General features: G+C 45.2%; 1 protein-coding gene across 2 annotated transcripts in view; it reads left to right on the forward strand.

The window, feature by feature from the left end:
- si:dkeyp-50d11.2 (calpain-1 catalytic subunit) overlaps positions 1-17706 on the forward strand; it is a 28694-nt gene extending 10988 nt beyond the window's left edge. Inside the window, exons 10-22 of one of the 2 annotated variants that reach the window (XM_060936302.1) lie at positions 2336-2496; positions 2620-2780; positions 5038-5049; positions 5262-5473; positions 9394-9433; positions 10863-10928; positions 11019-11076; positions 13722-13786; positions 13909-13977; positions 14105-14183; positions 14272-14388; positions 17246-17304; positions 17389-17626. In XM_060936302.1, coding sequence (XP_060792285.1) covers positions 2336-2496; positions 2620-2780; positions 5038-5049; positions 5262-5473; positions 9394-9433; positions 10863-10928; positions 11019-11076; positions 13722-13786; positions 13909-13977; positions 14105-14183; positions 14272-14388; positions 17246-17304; positions 17389-17415 — 1126 coding nt within the window. In that variant the 3' untranslated portion in view covers positions 17416-17626. Of the gene's footprint in view, positions 1-2335; positions 2497-2619; positions 2781-5037; positions 5474-9393; positions 9434-10862; positions 10929-11018; positions 11077-13721; positions 13787-13908; positions 13978-14104; positions 14184-14271; positions 14389-17245; positions 17305-17388 lie in introns of those variants that run through there. The other variant, XM_060936301.1, reaches the window with a different exon arrangement.
- The last annotated feature ends 192 nt before the right edge of the window (positions 17707-17898 follow it).

A 17898-nucleotide genomic window follows, 5' to 3' on the forward strand; every position in this document is an offset into this window, starting at 1 on the left:
AAAAGGCAATTGAGGTTATCAGACTTTTTTGGGGGGCTTTTTTCACCTTTATTTGGATAGGACAGTGTAGAGACAGGAAATGAGCGGGAGAGAGGGACGGGGAGGGATCAGGAAATGACCTTGGGTCAGAATCGAACGCGGGTCCCTGGATTTATGGTATGGTGCCTTATCCACCTGAGCCACGACGCTATACCCGTGACGTGGGTTTTAAAAACTTTATTTCAATATTGAAGTTTTGTAATTGTGTAGAACAATGAAAAAAGGCATGTATAGTTTAATGATAAATTGTGGGGGCGTTGTGGCTCAGGTGGATAAGGCGCCATACCATGGACCCGGGTTCGGTTCTGACCCGAGGTCATTTCCCAATCCCTCCCTGTCTCTCCCGCTCATTTCCTGTCTCTACATTGTCCTATCCAAATAGAGGTGAAAAAAGCCCTCTAAAAAAAAAAAATTGTGATAACCTCAATTGCCTTTTTGCACTACTGTGAATGCCACTGTTCAGCAAAAAGAGAAATCTATGTTGGCAGAATGAGGAATTGAAAATTGACTTAATTAAGAATTCTTAATAAAGATAACAGTTTTATCATAGTTTGGATTATCATGGGCACATCGTTGGCAAAACATAAAATTCTTAATGCAGACGGTTCCCTTGAAATTTCAAGTATTCTCAACTATTTTTTTTTTACAGTGCACCTACGGTCAATTTAGAGTCACCAATTAGCCTAACCTGCATGTCTTTGGACTGTGGGGGAAACCGGAGCACCTGGAGGAAACCCACGCAGACACGGGGAGAACATGCAAACTCGAACCCAGAACCTTCTTGCTGTGAGGCAACAGTGCTACACCACTGTGCCGCCCACAAGAAGGCTCTTTTGCTTCAAATAAGAAGGTGGTATAAACTCAATGTTTTTAAAATTCACTTTACCTAGGCTTGTCAATGATCCAAGCAAGGTAAACACACTTTCTTTGTGGCAAAACTTGAAAATCAGAACACCGGTTATAGAGCCGATTGAAATTCTGTCTGTGACAAATATTTATGGAAAACAGCCGAATGAACTTTGGCCAAATGGCACATCTTAAAATTCTCAGTGTTTCAGAAGTCTGTGTATTACTAGATATGTTAGACTCTGCCTTCTCAGAGAGCATTTTGAATGACTCCAGTTCTTACCTGTTGGGACACAGCAGCTGACTAGAAATAACTTAAAGTTGTTTACGGAAAAAGTCACATACAGACGGAACCATGGGTTTGCATTGCGTCTGGTGAGACTGACATTCAACATGCAGCTTGAATCTTACTACACATTTAAACTATCGGCTGTTAGTAGTCCAACAAACAAGAAACATAGAGGCTATGTCAAACAAGCAAAAACTGTGAACAGTTCCTATCTGGTCCTATATCTGCCTGCAACACGGCATACGGCCAAATGGGAGGCTTTGGGTGACTGTGGTCACCTGGACATAGATCAGAAAAAAATCATTATGCTGCCCAAGCTAGTCTTATATGAACACTATTAGGACATGTTGTGTTTTTGGTGATAATTATCTAACATGATCTAATAGGAGGGTTCTGGGTTAGAGCCCAGCGGCTGATGAGGGCCTTTCTGTGTGGAGTTTGCATGTTCTCCCCGTGTCCGCGTGGGTTTCCTCTGGGTGCTCCAGTTTCCCCCACAGTCCGAAGACATGCAGGTTAGGTTAACTGGTGACTCTAATTTGACCGTAGGTGTGAATGTGAGTGTGAATGGTTGTCTGTGTCTATGTGTCAGCCCTGTGATGACCTGGCGACTTGTCCAGGGTGTACCCTGCCTTTCGCCCATAGTCAGCTGGGATAGGCTCCAGCTTGCTTGCAACCCTGTAGAAGGATAAAGCGGCTAGAGATAATGAGATGAGATGAGATCTAATAGGAGGGTTCTGGGTTAGAGCCCAGCGGCTGATGAGGGCCTTTCTGTGTGGAGTTAGCATGTTCTCCCCGTGTCTGTATGGGTTTCCTCCGGGTGCTCCAGTTTCCCCCACAGTCCGAAGACATGCAGGTTAGGCTAATTGGTGGCTCGAAATTGACCGTAGGTGCGAATGGTTGTTTGTCTCTATGTGTCAGCCCTGTGGTGATCTGGTGACTTGTCCAGGTTGTACCCTGCCTCTCACTCATAGTCAGCTGGGATAGGCTCCAGCTTGCCCGCAAGCCTGTACAGGATAAGCGGCTACAGATGATGGATGGATCTAATAGAAGCTTAGACATGATATTTTTTGGCGTGTGACCAGAGCCATGCTGTATTAAAATAATACCAAAAGTCGCTGTTTTCATTTGGATAGTTCTCTTTTTCTGCCCTTCACAACATAGGATGTCATTCAGTGATTTCTTGAAGGAGTTCAGCAGATTGGAGATCTGTAATCTGACAGCAGATGCACTGCAAAGCTTTGAGCTGAAGAAGTGGAATTCGATCCTGTACCCAGGAGAGTGGAGGAGAGGCAGCACAGCTGGAGGCTGCAGGAACTACCCAGGTACTAAACCTTAATTAGATCCATTATTTTTTTTTTTACTTTATTCTCACTTTTTCATATAGATTCCAAAAGGTAGAGAATTCAGCCCTTGGACAATGCCTTCATATTTTCTTATGCATGCAGCAACTTTTTGGATAAACCCCCAGTATAAAATCGTGCTAAAAGACCCAGACACTGAGGGCCAAGATGGCTGCAGTTTTCTGGTGGCTCTCATGCAGAAGGATCGGCGACTGTTACGGCGAGAGGGGAAGGACATGGAAACAATTGGATATGCCATTTATGAGGTAAGAAGCTCATTTGGATCTTGTAACGTAGCATGTGAGGCATAAGAGGGATTTTCTTAGCCAGGGGTTTGGTATGATGCGCAATACCACCTCAATACCACCTCCAGTCTTGGAGGATCACAGTTCCTAAAAGAATGTGTTTTTCAACCTAGTCTTTATCTGACACAACTGTAGATAAATGCTTTGACACATTACCCTTGACTGAGAGAAGAACAGAAAATCTGAATGTCCATCTCAGCAGTTCTACCGTAGTAATGAATTTCAATGGTACTCCAGGATTCTAACTAGACCAAAATATCAGCGTAGTGGCACCAGTCATAATGGTTGAGGGTTCAGGGGCTGCCTTAGGCCCCCAAAAGCTGACAGGTTCTACATGCTCGGAGATGCATTCTAGTGCATTTCCTGGCACTTGCAGGCCTCCCTGAAAGTCACTCTTTTTTGGTAATATTAATGAGATTTTTTTTTTTCCAAAAGTTGCTGTGATTGTTTTTGATTGAAGACTTCTCATCTCGGGGCGGCACGGTGGTGTAGTGGTTAGCGCTGTCGCCTCACAGCAAGAAGGTCCTGGGTTTGAGCCCCGGGGCTGGCGAGGGCCTTTCTGTGTGGAGCTTGCATGTTCTCCTCGTGTCCACGTGGGTTTCCTCCGGGTGCTCCGGTTTCCCCCACAGTCCAAAGACATGCAGGTTAGGTTAACTGGTGACTCTAAAATTGACCGTAGGTGTGAATGTGAGTGTGAATGGTTGTCTGTGTCTGTGTGTCAGCCCTGTGATGACCTGGCGACTTGTCCAGGGTGTACCCCGCCTTTCGCCCATAGTCAGCTGGGATGGGCTCCAGCTTGCCTGCGACCCTGTAGAAGGATGAAGCGGCTAGAGATAATGAGATGAGACTTCTCATCTCATTATCTCTAGCTGCTTTATCCTGGTCTACAGGTTCGCCGGCAAGCTGGAGCCTATCCCAGCTGACTACGAGCGAAAGGTGGGGTACACCCTGGACAAGTCGCCAGGTCATCACAGGGCTGACACACAGACACAGACAACCATTCACACTCACATTTACACCTATGGTCAATTTAGAGTCACCAGTAAACCTAACCTGCATGTCTTTGGACTGTGGGGGAAACCGGAGCACCCGGAGGAAACCCACACGGACACGGGGAGAACATGCAAACTCCACACAGAAAGGCCCTCGCCGGCCACGGGGCTCGAACCCGGACCTTCTTGCTGTGAGGCGACAGCGCTAACCACTACACCACCGTGCCGCCCTGATTGAAGACTTATAATTAATATTCAACTATATTGGTGACATATTTATGGAATAAAAATATAACAACCAGTTGATGTTCACCACATGCCAGCTTTATTTTCAGCCATTCAATTACAATCCATGACGATCCAGATCTAACTCTGGGACTGGCGCATATTACATGCATGGCACATAAGCACCTCGTAACACAGATGGCACTTTACCATAAACACAGCATGAGGAAAGAGGTAAACTGGACTAGCATAATCAGTGACGATCTCCACACGGAACTACTCAGGCAGTTATGCACTGGGTGCTTATGTGGACGGGGAGTAGAGTATGTCCAAATGTAGAACATTCGCATGGTGGCGCTTTATCACCACTGCGTAGGGATAACAAGAGAAAATTAAACAAAAGACCACATTTTCAAGATTGACAAGTCTTTATTAGTGTAGCGGCAACTTTTACAGGCGTGTCGGCAATATCGTGGGTGTAGCGGCAAGGAAACGTCGCATATCGGCCCGATACGCTGAAAAGGCCTAGTTAGATCCCTGGTAGTCATACTGTATATTTTAAGTGAGTTTCAAGTCAACAGGGTTTCTGTTCTTTACACAAACTGTTTCCTGTGGTAATAACACACATTACAGGCAAATGCTTATGAGCTGATTCTTATAAGGCAATGTGCCTTGGTTCAGAAACGTAAGAAATTCCCATAAGGAGAAGAAACACTTTATAGGTAGACCAAACCATTTTGAGGTTAGTCCATGATTGTTGGAACAGAACATGTGTAGTTCATCCAAGTATAAATTTAGACCTTTAATAGTCTCATGTGGTGGCACGGGAGAGCAGTGGGGAGTGTTACTGCCTCACAGCTCCAGGATCCCTGGTTTGATCCTCTATATACAGTATATCAGTGCTTATTTGCGTAGATTGAACATTATCTGTTGGGGTTAGATAAGAACTGTGAACTTGTTTGTTTCTATCTCACTAATTTTCATTTTTTAATCATTTCCAGGTTCCCAAAGAGGTATGGGTTTGATGCACATCTAGCAATAATGAAATTATGTCTGAACTAGAGTAATCCATGAGCTGTTCATAATACTGTCAGGTCAGTGCCTGTTCTGTTCTGGTTCTGGTGCCATTCTCTGGTTTAAGTTTTGCTCTAGGATACTTGAATAGGAGGAATCTATTTACATGGGGGGGAAAAAATCCTCAGAGACATCTGTATGTCCTCGGCAGTTTCTGGGCAGCACAGGTGTGCATCTGAAGCGTGACTTCTTCCTCAAGCACACATCCAGTGCTCGCTCTGAGCTGTTTATCAACCTTCGGGAGGTGAGCTCACGCTTCTGTCTGCCTGCAGGGGAGTACGTCATCGTTCCCTCTACCTTCGAACCACATAAAGAGGGTGATTTTGTGTTGAGGGTTTTCTCTGAAAAAGCCACAGACTCTGAGTGAGTGATTTCATTTATCATTTCTGTTATTTTTTTAATACACAATTACAAAATAGGTATTCTAGGTCAACATGATGTTTATTGAAGCACATGCTGAAGAACCATATGGTAGTCATAACTATGGTTATGGTTATAGTAATGTAGCTCAGCCACTGCAGCGAGTCTCACACATTGACTCTTCCTCTTTATATTTTTAAGGCATCATTTATTTTGTCCTAATTAAAATGGCTAATCTTCGTCTCGTCTCGTCTCGTCTTCTTCCGCTTTATCCGGGACCGGGTCGCGGAGGCAGCAGTCTAAGCAGGGAAGCCCAAACTTCCCTTTCCCCAGACACCTCGGCCAGCTCCTCGGGAAGAACACCGAGGCGTTCCCAGGCCAGCCGAGAGACATAGTCCCTCCAGCGTGTCCTGGGTCTTCCCCGGGGCCTCCTCCCGGGGGGACATGCCTGGAACACCTCCCCAGGGAGGCGTCCAGGAGGCATCCGAAAAAGATGCCCGAGCCACCTCAGCTGATTCCTCTCGATGTGGAGCAGCAGCGGCTCTACTCCGAGCTCCTCCCGAGTGACTGTGCTTCTCACCCTATCTCTAAGGGAGCGCCCAGCCACCCTGCGAAGGAAACTCATTTCGGCCGCTTGTATCCGCGATCTTGTCCTTTCGGTCATTACCCAAAGCTCATGACCATAGGTGAGAGTCGGAACGTAGATCGACCGGTAAATTGAGAGCTTCGCCTTTTGGCTCAGCTCCTTCTTCACCACAACGGACCGGTAAAGCGACCGCATCACTGCGGAGGCTGCACCGATCCGCCTGTCGATCTCACGCTCCATCCTTCCCTCACTCGTGAACAAGATCCCGAGATACTTAAACTCCTCCACTTGAGGCAGAACTTCTCCACCAACCTGGAGAGGGCAAGCCACCCTTTTCCGGTCGAGAACCATGGCCTCGGACTTGGAGGTGCTGATTCTCATCCCAGCCGCTTCACACTCGACTGCAAACCGCCCCAGTGCATGCTGAAGGTCCTGGTTTGAAGAAGCCAACAGGACAACATCATCCGCAAAAAGCAGAGATGAAATCCTGTGGTTCCCAAACAGGATTCCTTCTGGCCCCTGGCTGCGCCTAGAAATTCTGTCCATAAAAATTATGAACAGAACCGGTGACAAAGGGCAGCCCTGCCGGAGTCCAACATGCACTGGGAACAGGTCTGACTTACTGCCGGCAATGCGAACCAGACTCCTGCTCCGTTCGTACAGGGACCGGACAGCCCTTAGCAAAGAGCCCCGAACCCCATACTCCCGAAGCACCCCCCACAGAATACTACGGGGGACACGGTCGAATGCCTTCTCCAGATCCACAAAGCACATGTGGACTGGTTGGGCAAACTCCCATGAACCCTCGAGCACCCTATGAAGGGTATAGAGCTGGTCCAGTGTTCCGCGACCAGGACGAAAACCGCATTGTTCCTCCTGGATCCGAGGTTCGACTATTGGTCGAATTCTCCTCTCCAGTACCCTGGAGTAAACCTTCCCTGGGAGGCTGAGAAGTGTGATTCCCCTATAATTGGGGCACACTCTCCGGTCCCCTTTCTTAAAAAGAGGGACCACCACCCCAGTCTGCCACTCCAGAGGCACTGTCCCTGACCGCCACGCGATGTTGCAGAGGCGTGTCAACCAAGACAGCCCCACAACATCCAGAGACTTGAGATACTCAGGGCGGATCTCATCCACCCCCGGTGCCTTGCCACCGAGGAGCTTGCAAACCACCTCAGTGACTTCGGCTTGGGTAATGGACGAGTCCACCTCTGAGTCATCAGCCTCAGTCTCCTCAGTGGAAGACATGACGGTGGGATTGAGGAGATCCTCAAAGTATTCCTTCCACCGCCCGACAATGTCCCCAGTCGAGGTCAACAGCTCCCCACCCGCACTGTAAACAGTGTTGGCAGAGTACTGCTTCCCCCTCCTGAGGCGCCGGACGGTTTGCCAGAATTTCTTCGAGGCCGACCGATAGTCCTTCTCCATGGCCTCCCCGAACTCCTCCCAGTTCCGAGTTTTTGCCTCCGCAACTGCCCGAGCTGCAGCACGCCTGGCCTGCCGATACCCGTCAGCTGCCTCGGGAGTCCTGGAGGTTAACATGGCCCGATAGGACTCCTTCTTCAGCTTGACGGCATCCCTTACTTCTGGTGTCCACCACCGGGTTCGGGGATTGCCGCCACGACAGGCACCGGAGACCTTGCGGCCACAGCTCTGAACAGCTGCGTCCACAATGGAGGTAGAGAACATGGTCCACTCAGACTCAATGTCCCCCGCCTCCCTCGGAAGCTGGGAAAAGCTCTCCCGGAGGTGGGAGTTAAAGACCTCCCCGACAGAGTGCTCGGCCAGACGTTCCCAGCAGACCCTCACCATACGTTTGGGCCTGCCAGGTCTGTCCAGCTTCCTCCTCCGCCAGCGGATCCAACTCACCACCAGGTGGTGATCAGTTGACAGCTCAGCCCCTCTCTTCACCCGAGTGTCCAAGACATAGGGCCGGAGATCAGATGAAACGACTACAAGGTCTATCATTGACCTCCGACCTAAGGTGTCCTGGTGCCACGTGCACTTATGGACACCCCTATGCTCGAACATGGTGTTCGTTATGGACAAACCATGACTAGCACAGAAGTCCAATAACAAAACACCACTCGGGTTCAGATCGGGGAGGCCGTTCCTCCCAACCACGCCCCTCCAGGTGTCACTGTCATCTCCCACGTGAGCATTGAAGTCCCCCAGTAACACAATGGAGTCCCCAGTCTGAGCACTCCTCAGTACCTCTCCCAGGGACTCCAAGAAGGCCGGATACTCTATACTGCTATTTGGGCCATAGGCACAAACAACAGCAAGAGCCCTCTCCCCAATCCGAAGGCGCAGCGAGGCGACCCTCTCGTTCACTGGGGTAAACTCCAACACATGGCGGCTGAGCTGGGGAGCTATAAGCAAGCCCACACCAGCCCGCCGCCGCTCACCACGGGCGACTCCAGAGAAGTGGAGAGTCCAGCCCCTCTCGAGGAGCTGGGTTCCAGAGCCCAAGCTGTGCGTGGAGGTGAGCCCGACTATCTCTAGCCGGTACCTCTCAACCTCCCGCACAAGCTCAGGCTCTTTCCCCCCCAGCGAAGTGACATTCCATGTCCCAACAGCCAGCCGCTGTGTCCGGGGATCAGGTCGTCGAGGCCCCTGCCTTCGACTGCCACCCAATCCACATTGCACCAGTCCCCTACTGCTACCTCTGTGGGTGGTGAACCCACAGGAGGTCGGGCCCACGTCAGCTCTTCGGGCTGAGCCCGGCCGGGCCCCATGGGCAAAGGCCCGGCCACCAAGCGCTCGCATACGAGCCCCAACCCCGGGCCTGGCTCCAGGGTGGGGCCCCGGCTGCGTCATCCCGGGCGACGTCACGGTCCTCGGATTTTTCTCCCTAATCTTATTAGTCTTAATTTATTATTAAGACAATTTATTATTTGTTGTAGATTGCATTCTTTCAAGCCATTCGTATGAAATTACTGAGTTTCACAATGTTGGCATTAAATTTGTGTCTGCAATTGAAATAAATAAGCTGATTAAAATGGACAACAAAATCAATAATTGATAAATCGTTGCAGTTATGAAAGTCAATTATTTGATTTGAAGCAGCTCAATCAAGAATTACATGAGTCTTTATATATATAATTTTATACAATCTCATGAGCTCTCAAATGTTTGAGAACTAATTGTATTTTCATAAATGATATAATAAAACATACTGTATCTTATGTAAATGATCCCACAAATGACTAAATTTGCTAGCTCCAGCTTAATAAATGAGATCCATTATTTGCAAAGAGGAACGATTATTTCTCTTATAAAAGAAGGGAAAAGATAATAATAATAATAATAATAAGTCCCTGTCTGTCTTTTGAAGGGAACTTGATGATGAGCTTTCTGCAGATTTACCAGAAGAGGTAAGTGGATGAGGTTTTTACTCCATGCTAACTCAACGTAGGAGGAAAAAAAAAAGCCCAAATGCACATAGGGATTTTTTTCCTTGAGGGAGTTTTTCCTTGCCACGGTCGCCACAGGCTTGCTCATTGGGGATAGATTAGGGATAAAATTAGCTCATGTTTTAAGTCGTTCGAATTCTGTAAAGCTGCTTTGCGACAATGTTTATTGTTAAAAGCGCGATACAAATAAACTTGACTTGACATAAAAAGCCGGCTGACATTCTCAAAAAGTACTTTTATTTTTTAAGTTTTATATTGACTACAAACCCCTGCTTATGATGATTGATGCCCATCTGGATGATCTCGTAAATTACTATTAACCCACATTACTGTTCATCACCCACTTAGTTGGTGGAACAGTTGTTTTTTTGTTGTTGTTTGTTTTAATATATTGCCTCTAAACTATGAATTACAAACACTGGTGCTTTTAAATAAAAAATACTGTGTATATACTTGATTAGTTGGGCCTGAGTAAAGTAATTCTGGGTCTTTTATATCAATTTTGTATTTTAAAAAATTATATTTATTTCTGGTGGCACGGTGGTGTAGTGGTTAGCACTGTCGCCTCACAGCAAGAAGGTTCTGGGTTCGAGCCCAGTGACTGATGGGGGCCTTTCTGTGTGGAGTTTGCATGTTCTCCCAGTGTCTGCATGGGTTTCCCCCACAGTCCAAAGACATGCAGGTTAGGTTAACTGGTGACTCTAAATTGACCGTAGGTGTGAATGTGAGTGTGAATGGTTGTCTGTGTCTATGTGTCGGCCCTGTGATGACCTGGCGACTTGTCCAGGGTGTACCCCGCCTTTCGCCCGTAGTCAGCTGGGATAGGCTCCAGCTTGCCTGCGACCCTGTAGAACAGGATAAGTGGCTACAGATAATGAATGGATGGATGGATGTCCACTTGGTTTCACCTTCTTATCTGTTCTATGTAAATCAATTTGAGATTTTAGACTCAAAATAGGCGGCACGGTGGTGTAGTGGTTAGTGCTGTCGCCTCACAGCAAGAAGGTCCGGGTTCGAGCCCCGTGGCCGGCGAGGGCCTTTCTGTGCGGAGTTTGCATGTTCTCCCCGTGTCCGCGTGGGTTTCCTCCAGGTGCTCCGGTTTCCCCCACAGTCCAAAGACATGCAGGTTAGGTTAACTGGTGACTCTAAATTGACCGTAGGTGTGAATGTGAGTGTGAATGGTTGTGTGTCTATGTGTCGGCCCTGTGATGACCTGGCAACTTGTCCAGGGTGTACCCCGCCTTTCGCCCGTAGTCAGCTGGGATAGGCTCCAGCTTGCCTGCGACCCTGTAGAACAGGATAAAGTGGCTAGAGATAATGAGATGAGATGAGACTCAAAATAAAAAAGTGCTATATATTTAATAATTACTACTTTTTTTAACTACCGTAGACCGTACTACAGGAGAGTGAGATTGATGAAGGATTCAAAGCTCTTTTCTCCAAGCTGGCTGGAAAGGTAAGGAGAGGAAAGTAGACTTCTGTCCTTGAGTCATGAATTTGCCGACTCTTTATAGCCCCTTTAAAATACTCCTCTCTCTTCCTGTAGGAAATGGAGCTTGATGTACCAAAGCTGCAGGTGATCCTGAATCGTGTCGTAAGCAAACGTAAGCAAGCTTAAGTGTGTCCTTCAGCATGCATCTTAGGACACATTAGTTGTTGTTTTTTTTAAAGTAATTGTTTTATATCTTTCACTGTGACTAACAGCATTTACCAAGTTTTAAACGTATAGTCAACTTAATGGTATAAAATAAAATTACATACAATTATTCAAATTTTCTGAAACAGAATTCAAGACAAAAAGAAATCTATTCCTTTACCAACATGCACTAACTCTTTTCTTATAGGAGACTTATTTGAACTAGCATGAGGATGCATTATTGATGGAAGCTATAACCCAGGAACTGCACATAATTAAACCCAGGAATGTATTGTATACACCGATCAGCTATAATATTAGGTGAAGTGAATAACATTGATTATCTCATTACAATGGCACCTGTAAAGTGGTGGGATATATTAGGCAGCAAGAGAACAGTCAGTTCTTGAAGTTGATGTGTTGGAAGCAGGAAAAGTGGGCAAGCGTAAGGATCTGAGCAACTCTGACAAGGGCCAGATTGTGACGGTGAGATGACTGAGATGACCATCTCTAAAATAGCACATCTTGTGGGGTGTTTCTGGTATGCAATGGTTAGTACCTACGAAAAGTGGTCCAAGGAAGAACAACCGGTGAACCAGTGACAGGGTCAAGGGTGTCAAAGGCTCACTGATTAGCATGGGGCACGAAGGTTAACCCATATGGTCCAATCCCACAGAAGAGCTACTGTAGCACAAACTGCTGAAAAAGTTAACATTGACACCTTTCTGTTTTAGCCAGCATTAACTTTTTCAGCAGTTTGTGCAACAGTAGCCCTTCTGTGGGATTAGACGATATGGGCAAGCCTTCATGTCCCATGCTAATCAATGAGCCTTCAACACCCATGACCCTGTCGCTGGTTCACCTTCCTTGAACCACTTTTGGTAGGTACTAACCACTGCATACCAGGAACACACCACAAGATGTGCCATTTTGGAGATGTTCAGACCCAGTCATCTCAACCTCACAATCTGGCCCTTGTCAGAGTTGCTCAGATCCTTACGCTTGCCCATTTTTCCTGCTTCCAACACATCAACTTCAAGAACTGACTGTTCTCTTGCTGCCTAATATATCCCACCACTTGACAGGTGCCACTATAATGAGATAATCAATGTTATTCACTTCATCTGTCAGTGGTTTTAATATTATGGCTGATCGGTGTAAATTTTGAATTTGGTGGTCCTGTACTGGATTTCGGGGTGGCATGATGGTGCAGTGTTTAACACTATTGCCTCACAGCAAGAAGGTTCTAGGGTCAAACCTAGTGGTCAAATCTAGTGGCCTTCCTGTGTGGAGTTTGCATGTTCTCCTCACGTCTGTGTGGGTTTCCTCTAAGGCTACATTCACACGACAATGGCAATGAGATTTTTTTTTTTAAATATCGCGTCCACATGGGCAACGGATCAGTAAAATATCAGGTTCATATGGCAACGCAACGCTTGCTGAAAACGATGCAATACACATGCCACACCTCTACGTGCGCTGTAAGACGGTCCCATCGGAGACACCAGAACAATAGAAGTAGACGCATGCGCATAAACCCTTTCTTCTGTAGCATCAACCACATAAAGTTTTGATTATTAATCAGTAGCGTAAAACGAAAGACGCGGAAAGAGGAATGAATGGGGGTAGATGGAAGCTGGTACGCCAACATTCTGATATCCTCCAGGATTCTTTAATGGTCCGGAATAAATTGAATGCTACACGTTGATGGATTACTTTGTTCTTCTATGCCCTTTTTGAGGAATGTATTGTCGGACTTAAACCAACATCTGAAGAGGTGAGATCGCTCCTTTTTTTCCCTATTTTTGCTGGCGGGATTGTTTTTGTTTTTGGAAAGTGCACGGGCGGTACGTGGTTTGGTACTGCTTCCGCAGTGTTTGGACTAAAGACTCTGCCCTAAGGGCTATTCTCTCTCTCTCTCATTTTGCACCATTACACAATAAATATTCACAGTGAAAATATTTTGTAAGCGCGTTTCATGAACCAAGTTATAGGATTTGTCGCCAACTCGCATCGAGTTCATTACACTTCTACCCGGCGTGAAGCACTCACAGTCATGTGGTTGTGACGTCATCATAAACAAATCCGTTCTACTCATCCAGACGACTTCACAACGGCGCCGTTGCCAGATTTTTTCACTCTGGAACCCGTTCTCAAAGGATTTTGTTTTGGGGCACCCAAAACGCCGGTGCCATGTGGACACCAGGCCGAAACGATAAACAATTTTATCAGATTCACCTGAATCCGTTGCCGTGTGGACAGGGCCTAAGTGCTCTGGTTTCCTTCCACAGTCCAGAGACATCTAGATTAGGTTAACTGGCTACTCTAAATTGCCCATAGGTGTGAATGTGAGTGTGAATAGTTGCTTGTCTCTGTGTTAGCCCTGCAATAGATTGGCAACCTTCCCAGGGTGAACTCCATCTCTCACCCAAGGTCAGCTGGGATTGGCTCCAGTTTACTCACAACCCTGATGGATAAGCAGTGTGGATAATGGATAGATGGATACTGGATTTTTTATTTATTTATTTATTTTTAATTTCAGTAACTTCTAACGAGACTAATCTTTGAATTCAGAGCAAATAACTGAGTGGAGCTTCTCGCTTCTCTTTATAGACAAAGACCTAAAAACGAATGGCTTTGAGAAGGAGGCCTGCAGAAGCATAATTAATCTCCTGGATGTATCCTTTCACTTCTCATCACTTAATCATGCTTTTATATTTATTTATTTCAGTATTTGCCACTGTAGAAGCTCTACTGTAGAGTAAAGAATCTATACATAGCCTTGACATGGCCTGTGCAGACAACTGACAAAGGAAGGTTGAACTTAACAGATTTTCATGTGCTTTGGGAGAAGCTTAAACGATATCTTGTTAGTAATCATTATTTATTGTATGAAAACTCAGACTGATTTTCTTTCTTGCGCTAAACATGTCCGTCTCCACTTTGTTTACATTTTTTTCTCTTCTCTTTCATATGACTACACTGAAAAATATTAGACTGTGTTTAGAGAATTTGATTTGGACAAGTCAGGCACCATGAACTCCTATGAAATGCGTCTGGCTTTAGAATCCGCAGGTACAAACACCTCTTTATACAGAATTACATGCAAATTATAATTATAGGAAAACTGAATGGTGTTTAAATGTCCATTTCATTTGTTCAGGTTTCAAGTTGACCAACCACATTTTCCAGTTAATAATCCTGCGCTATGCTAAGCCGGACATGAACGTGGACTTCGACAGCTTCGTGACTTGTCTGATCCGCCTGGAGAGCATGTTCAGTGAGTGCTTCTACAAATAAACCTCATAAATGCTAGATATCTAAAATGAAGAATAAAACACAACGGGACGTACTGATACAGGAAAATAATCAGACAGAGCGGTGTGATGGTGTTACTACTCTGAAACTGATTATCCTTGAACAACATGTCCTGAAGTGTTTTATTCCGCTTACACCACAGCAATCTGACTGATTACAATGATTTATTTATAAAAGAATGATGTCATGCTTTTTATCCGCTCATACACTACGTTCAGACTGCAACCTGAAACGACCCATATCCGATTTGTTGTGAAATCCGATTTTTTTGTTAGGTCGTTCACATTACCAATTATATGAGACTTGTATGCGATCTCCAATATGAACGAAAACGACCCAAAAGTGTCCCGCATGCGCAAATTGACACGTAATAAGCACATCTACGTAATACGTAAACAAAAAAAAGCGCACTCTTCAAGTTTGCAAGTAAAGCATGGAGATGAGGCGAGACCTGGCGATGTGGTTTTTGTGGTGGCGGCGGAACTCACACAATAATCTGATTAATGTGGGCAGCAGACTAATGAGACCGAAGGTGTCAAATTACTGGAAATTTCCAGAACAATCTTATAATCTTGTAATACAGGATGGTTTAAATTATAAATCAGTTATAGAAACTGTTTTATTTAATCAGGCTAACAGATCAACATCCAGGTACCTACCAAATCCACCATTAGCTTGATCAATTCTATAAAAGTCTATTTAAATTCTGAAAACTGTACAAATGTTGTTGTTTTCCACCAAAGAGGCGGGATTAGCCAACGCAGAATAGTGACGTTTGTCTCTTGTTGATGACGTGTAGGTCGCATGAATGCGACCTGTCCGGTCAGACTGCAGTCGCATGTGAAAATAACGGATATGCATCGGAATTAGGACCACATATCCAAGCGGCCTGGGTCGCATGTGAAAAAAATCGGATCTGTGTCGTTCAGATTGTCAATAACAAATCGGATACAGGTCAGATATGGGCAAAAAAATCGGATCTGGGTCGTTTCAGGGTGCAGTCTGAACGTAGTCCTAGTTACATTCACTGTTATGGAATGTCAGTCTCAAAATGTAACAGCTTTATAAAAGGTGCTTCCTCCTCAGCCCCTCTTTTTTCTTTTTCTTGAACTTAATAGAGGCTTTGCACCATCACGTGACCCCATAGCAATGGTAACTACACTGCCATGACAAGGGACATGCTTGCAGTGCTTCATTCAACTGAGTTAATTGTTTTTGATCAGTATGGGAAGGTTTTGCTGTGTTTTTGGATGTGCAAATCATTCTGAACAAAACAAAGACATCGGATTTTTTTAATATACCAAAAGTAGCTCATCATCGGGGGAAAAACTAGAGAGATTTCGAAATGTAGAAGGGAAAAAAAATATTCAGCAGGACTCGGTGTTGAACGGAGAGGTCAAAAAACCTATGGTATGCTCACTTCATTTCCAAGAAGGTAAGAATTAAAAAAATAATAATTTCACAACTGCAGCGAGATGCTCATTCTTATACAGTGAAGTGAACATTTACAACACAGCAGCTCGGCACAGCCTAACCTTCACCAAGACTTAAAAAGTGTATTTACATTCGAGGATCCTTTGGTGTGCATTGTGCGTGCGCTTGGGACCCAGTCATTATGGAAAACACCTGATGCTGATTTGAGAGCAATCAGCATGCGCATGTAAAAGGACACAGGAGCTTTGTGAAGTATTAACATTTTCACTGTCACATGTTTGTAGCCATGTTTATGACTCTAGTTTCATTTGTATTTTGTTTTTGTAAATATCACGCCTGCTAATAAACACTCTTCCTGCACATAGATCCGTCCACTGCTGCATACCTGACAGAATACTTGCAAAGTCTCTGTGAAAACAGCATCCTTACCTGCGCATGCTGATTGCGCTCAAATCAAACCGTTGCCATGAATGGGTGGACTTGATCTGCAACAATGTGTAGGTAGGTCGGACAGGTCAAAGTAACAGCCACATGAATGCCAAGACCAAAAGTTTGCCAGCAGAACATTGCCTAGAGAATCACACTTCTGGCTTGCCTTTTTCCCATAGTGCATCCTGGTGCCATCTCTTCCCCAGGTAAGAAGAAGCAGCCTTTATTGATCACAAATACAGTGAAAGCCCTCCTCTGCATTTGACCCATCTGAAGCAGTTGGGAGTTAGGTGACTTGCTGAAGGGCACTTCAGCCATGATACAGAAGGAGGGGAAGCACCGTTCGTTCACTCAACTCCCCTCACATTTTTCTTGCCAATCCAGGGAATTGAACCAGCAACACTTGGGGCCAAGGCTGCTTCTCTAACCTTCAGGCCACAACTGCTCCCTTTAAGTGACACATATGCACATGGGTGTCCATGTGATGTAAAAAAACCCATACATTGTGTGCTCGGACACCTTTGTCTCATTGACTTTTTCAGCAATCTGTGCTACAGTAGCTCTTCTGCGGGATCGAACCAGACGGGCTAGCCTTCATGTGCATGGATTGTCCTTCCTTGGACCACTTTTTGTTGGTACTAACTACTGTATACCAGGAACACCCCACAAAACCTACCATTTTGGAGACGCTCAGACCCAGTCGTCTAGTCATCATAATTTTTCCCTTGTCAAAGTCACTCAGATCCTTACACTTGCCCACTTTTCCTGCTTCCAACACATCAACTTCAGGAACTGACTGCCTAATATATCCCAACCCTTGACAGGTGCCACTGTAATGAGATAATCAATGTTATTCACTTCACCTGTCAGTGGGCATAATGTTATAGTTGATCGGTGTATATAATGCCTTCGTCTTTTATTGATTTTTTTTTTCCGGCTCTATATTCTCCCAACAGAGCTCTTTAAATCCATGGACACAGATGCAGATGGAGTGGTGTCCTTCAATTTCTCCCAGGTTTGTCCACTTGTTCATTAGTAATTAAATGCATTACAATTATTCCATGAAACTTACATCTTCTCTATTTCTCTCTTCTTTCAGTGGATCTCCCTTACCATGTTTACATAGATGTTTTTCTTTTTCACTGCTCATAAAACTTAAGCATGTGAAAGATTGTGCTTTTGAACCTTTAAGCAGTTATGTGAAGAAAAAAAACCCCTGCTGTCTATACTATGAAATGCTTGTGCACTGAGCTGCCTTAACTGGAACCGAATCTTCTGTGAACCTTTGGCCTCATCTGCATTTATTTTTAACTAATCAAACCTGGTTTTATAATTAGTTATAATGCATTTGTTTTTGTCTTTCAATGAATAGCGACTATTCCTTTGAATGAATAAAACAAAGTATATTCTTCCTTTATTTTCTGATGTTGTAGTCACACACAAATTCATCTGTCAAGGCTGGATATTCTGTGTTTATTCACTACAGTTGTGAGGGGTAAGGTATCTAATTCGTGATTATGGCTGTACTCAAAAGTTAGCCCACATGGTTTATACGAGTCATGTCAGCCTCCACTGGTCTATTTTTTTAACACGTCATATTTCAAACAAC

The sequence above is a fragment of the Neoarius graeffei genome, chromosome 12 (genome assembly GCF_027579695.1).
Source record: "Neoarius graeffei isolate fNeoGra1 chromosome 12, fNeoGra1.pri, whole genome shotgun sequence".
NCBI classification, from domain to species: Eukaryota; Metazoa; Chordata; class Actinopteri; order Siluriformes; family Ariidae; genus Neoarius; species Neoarius graeffei.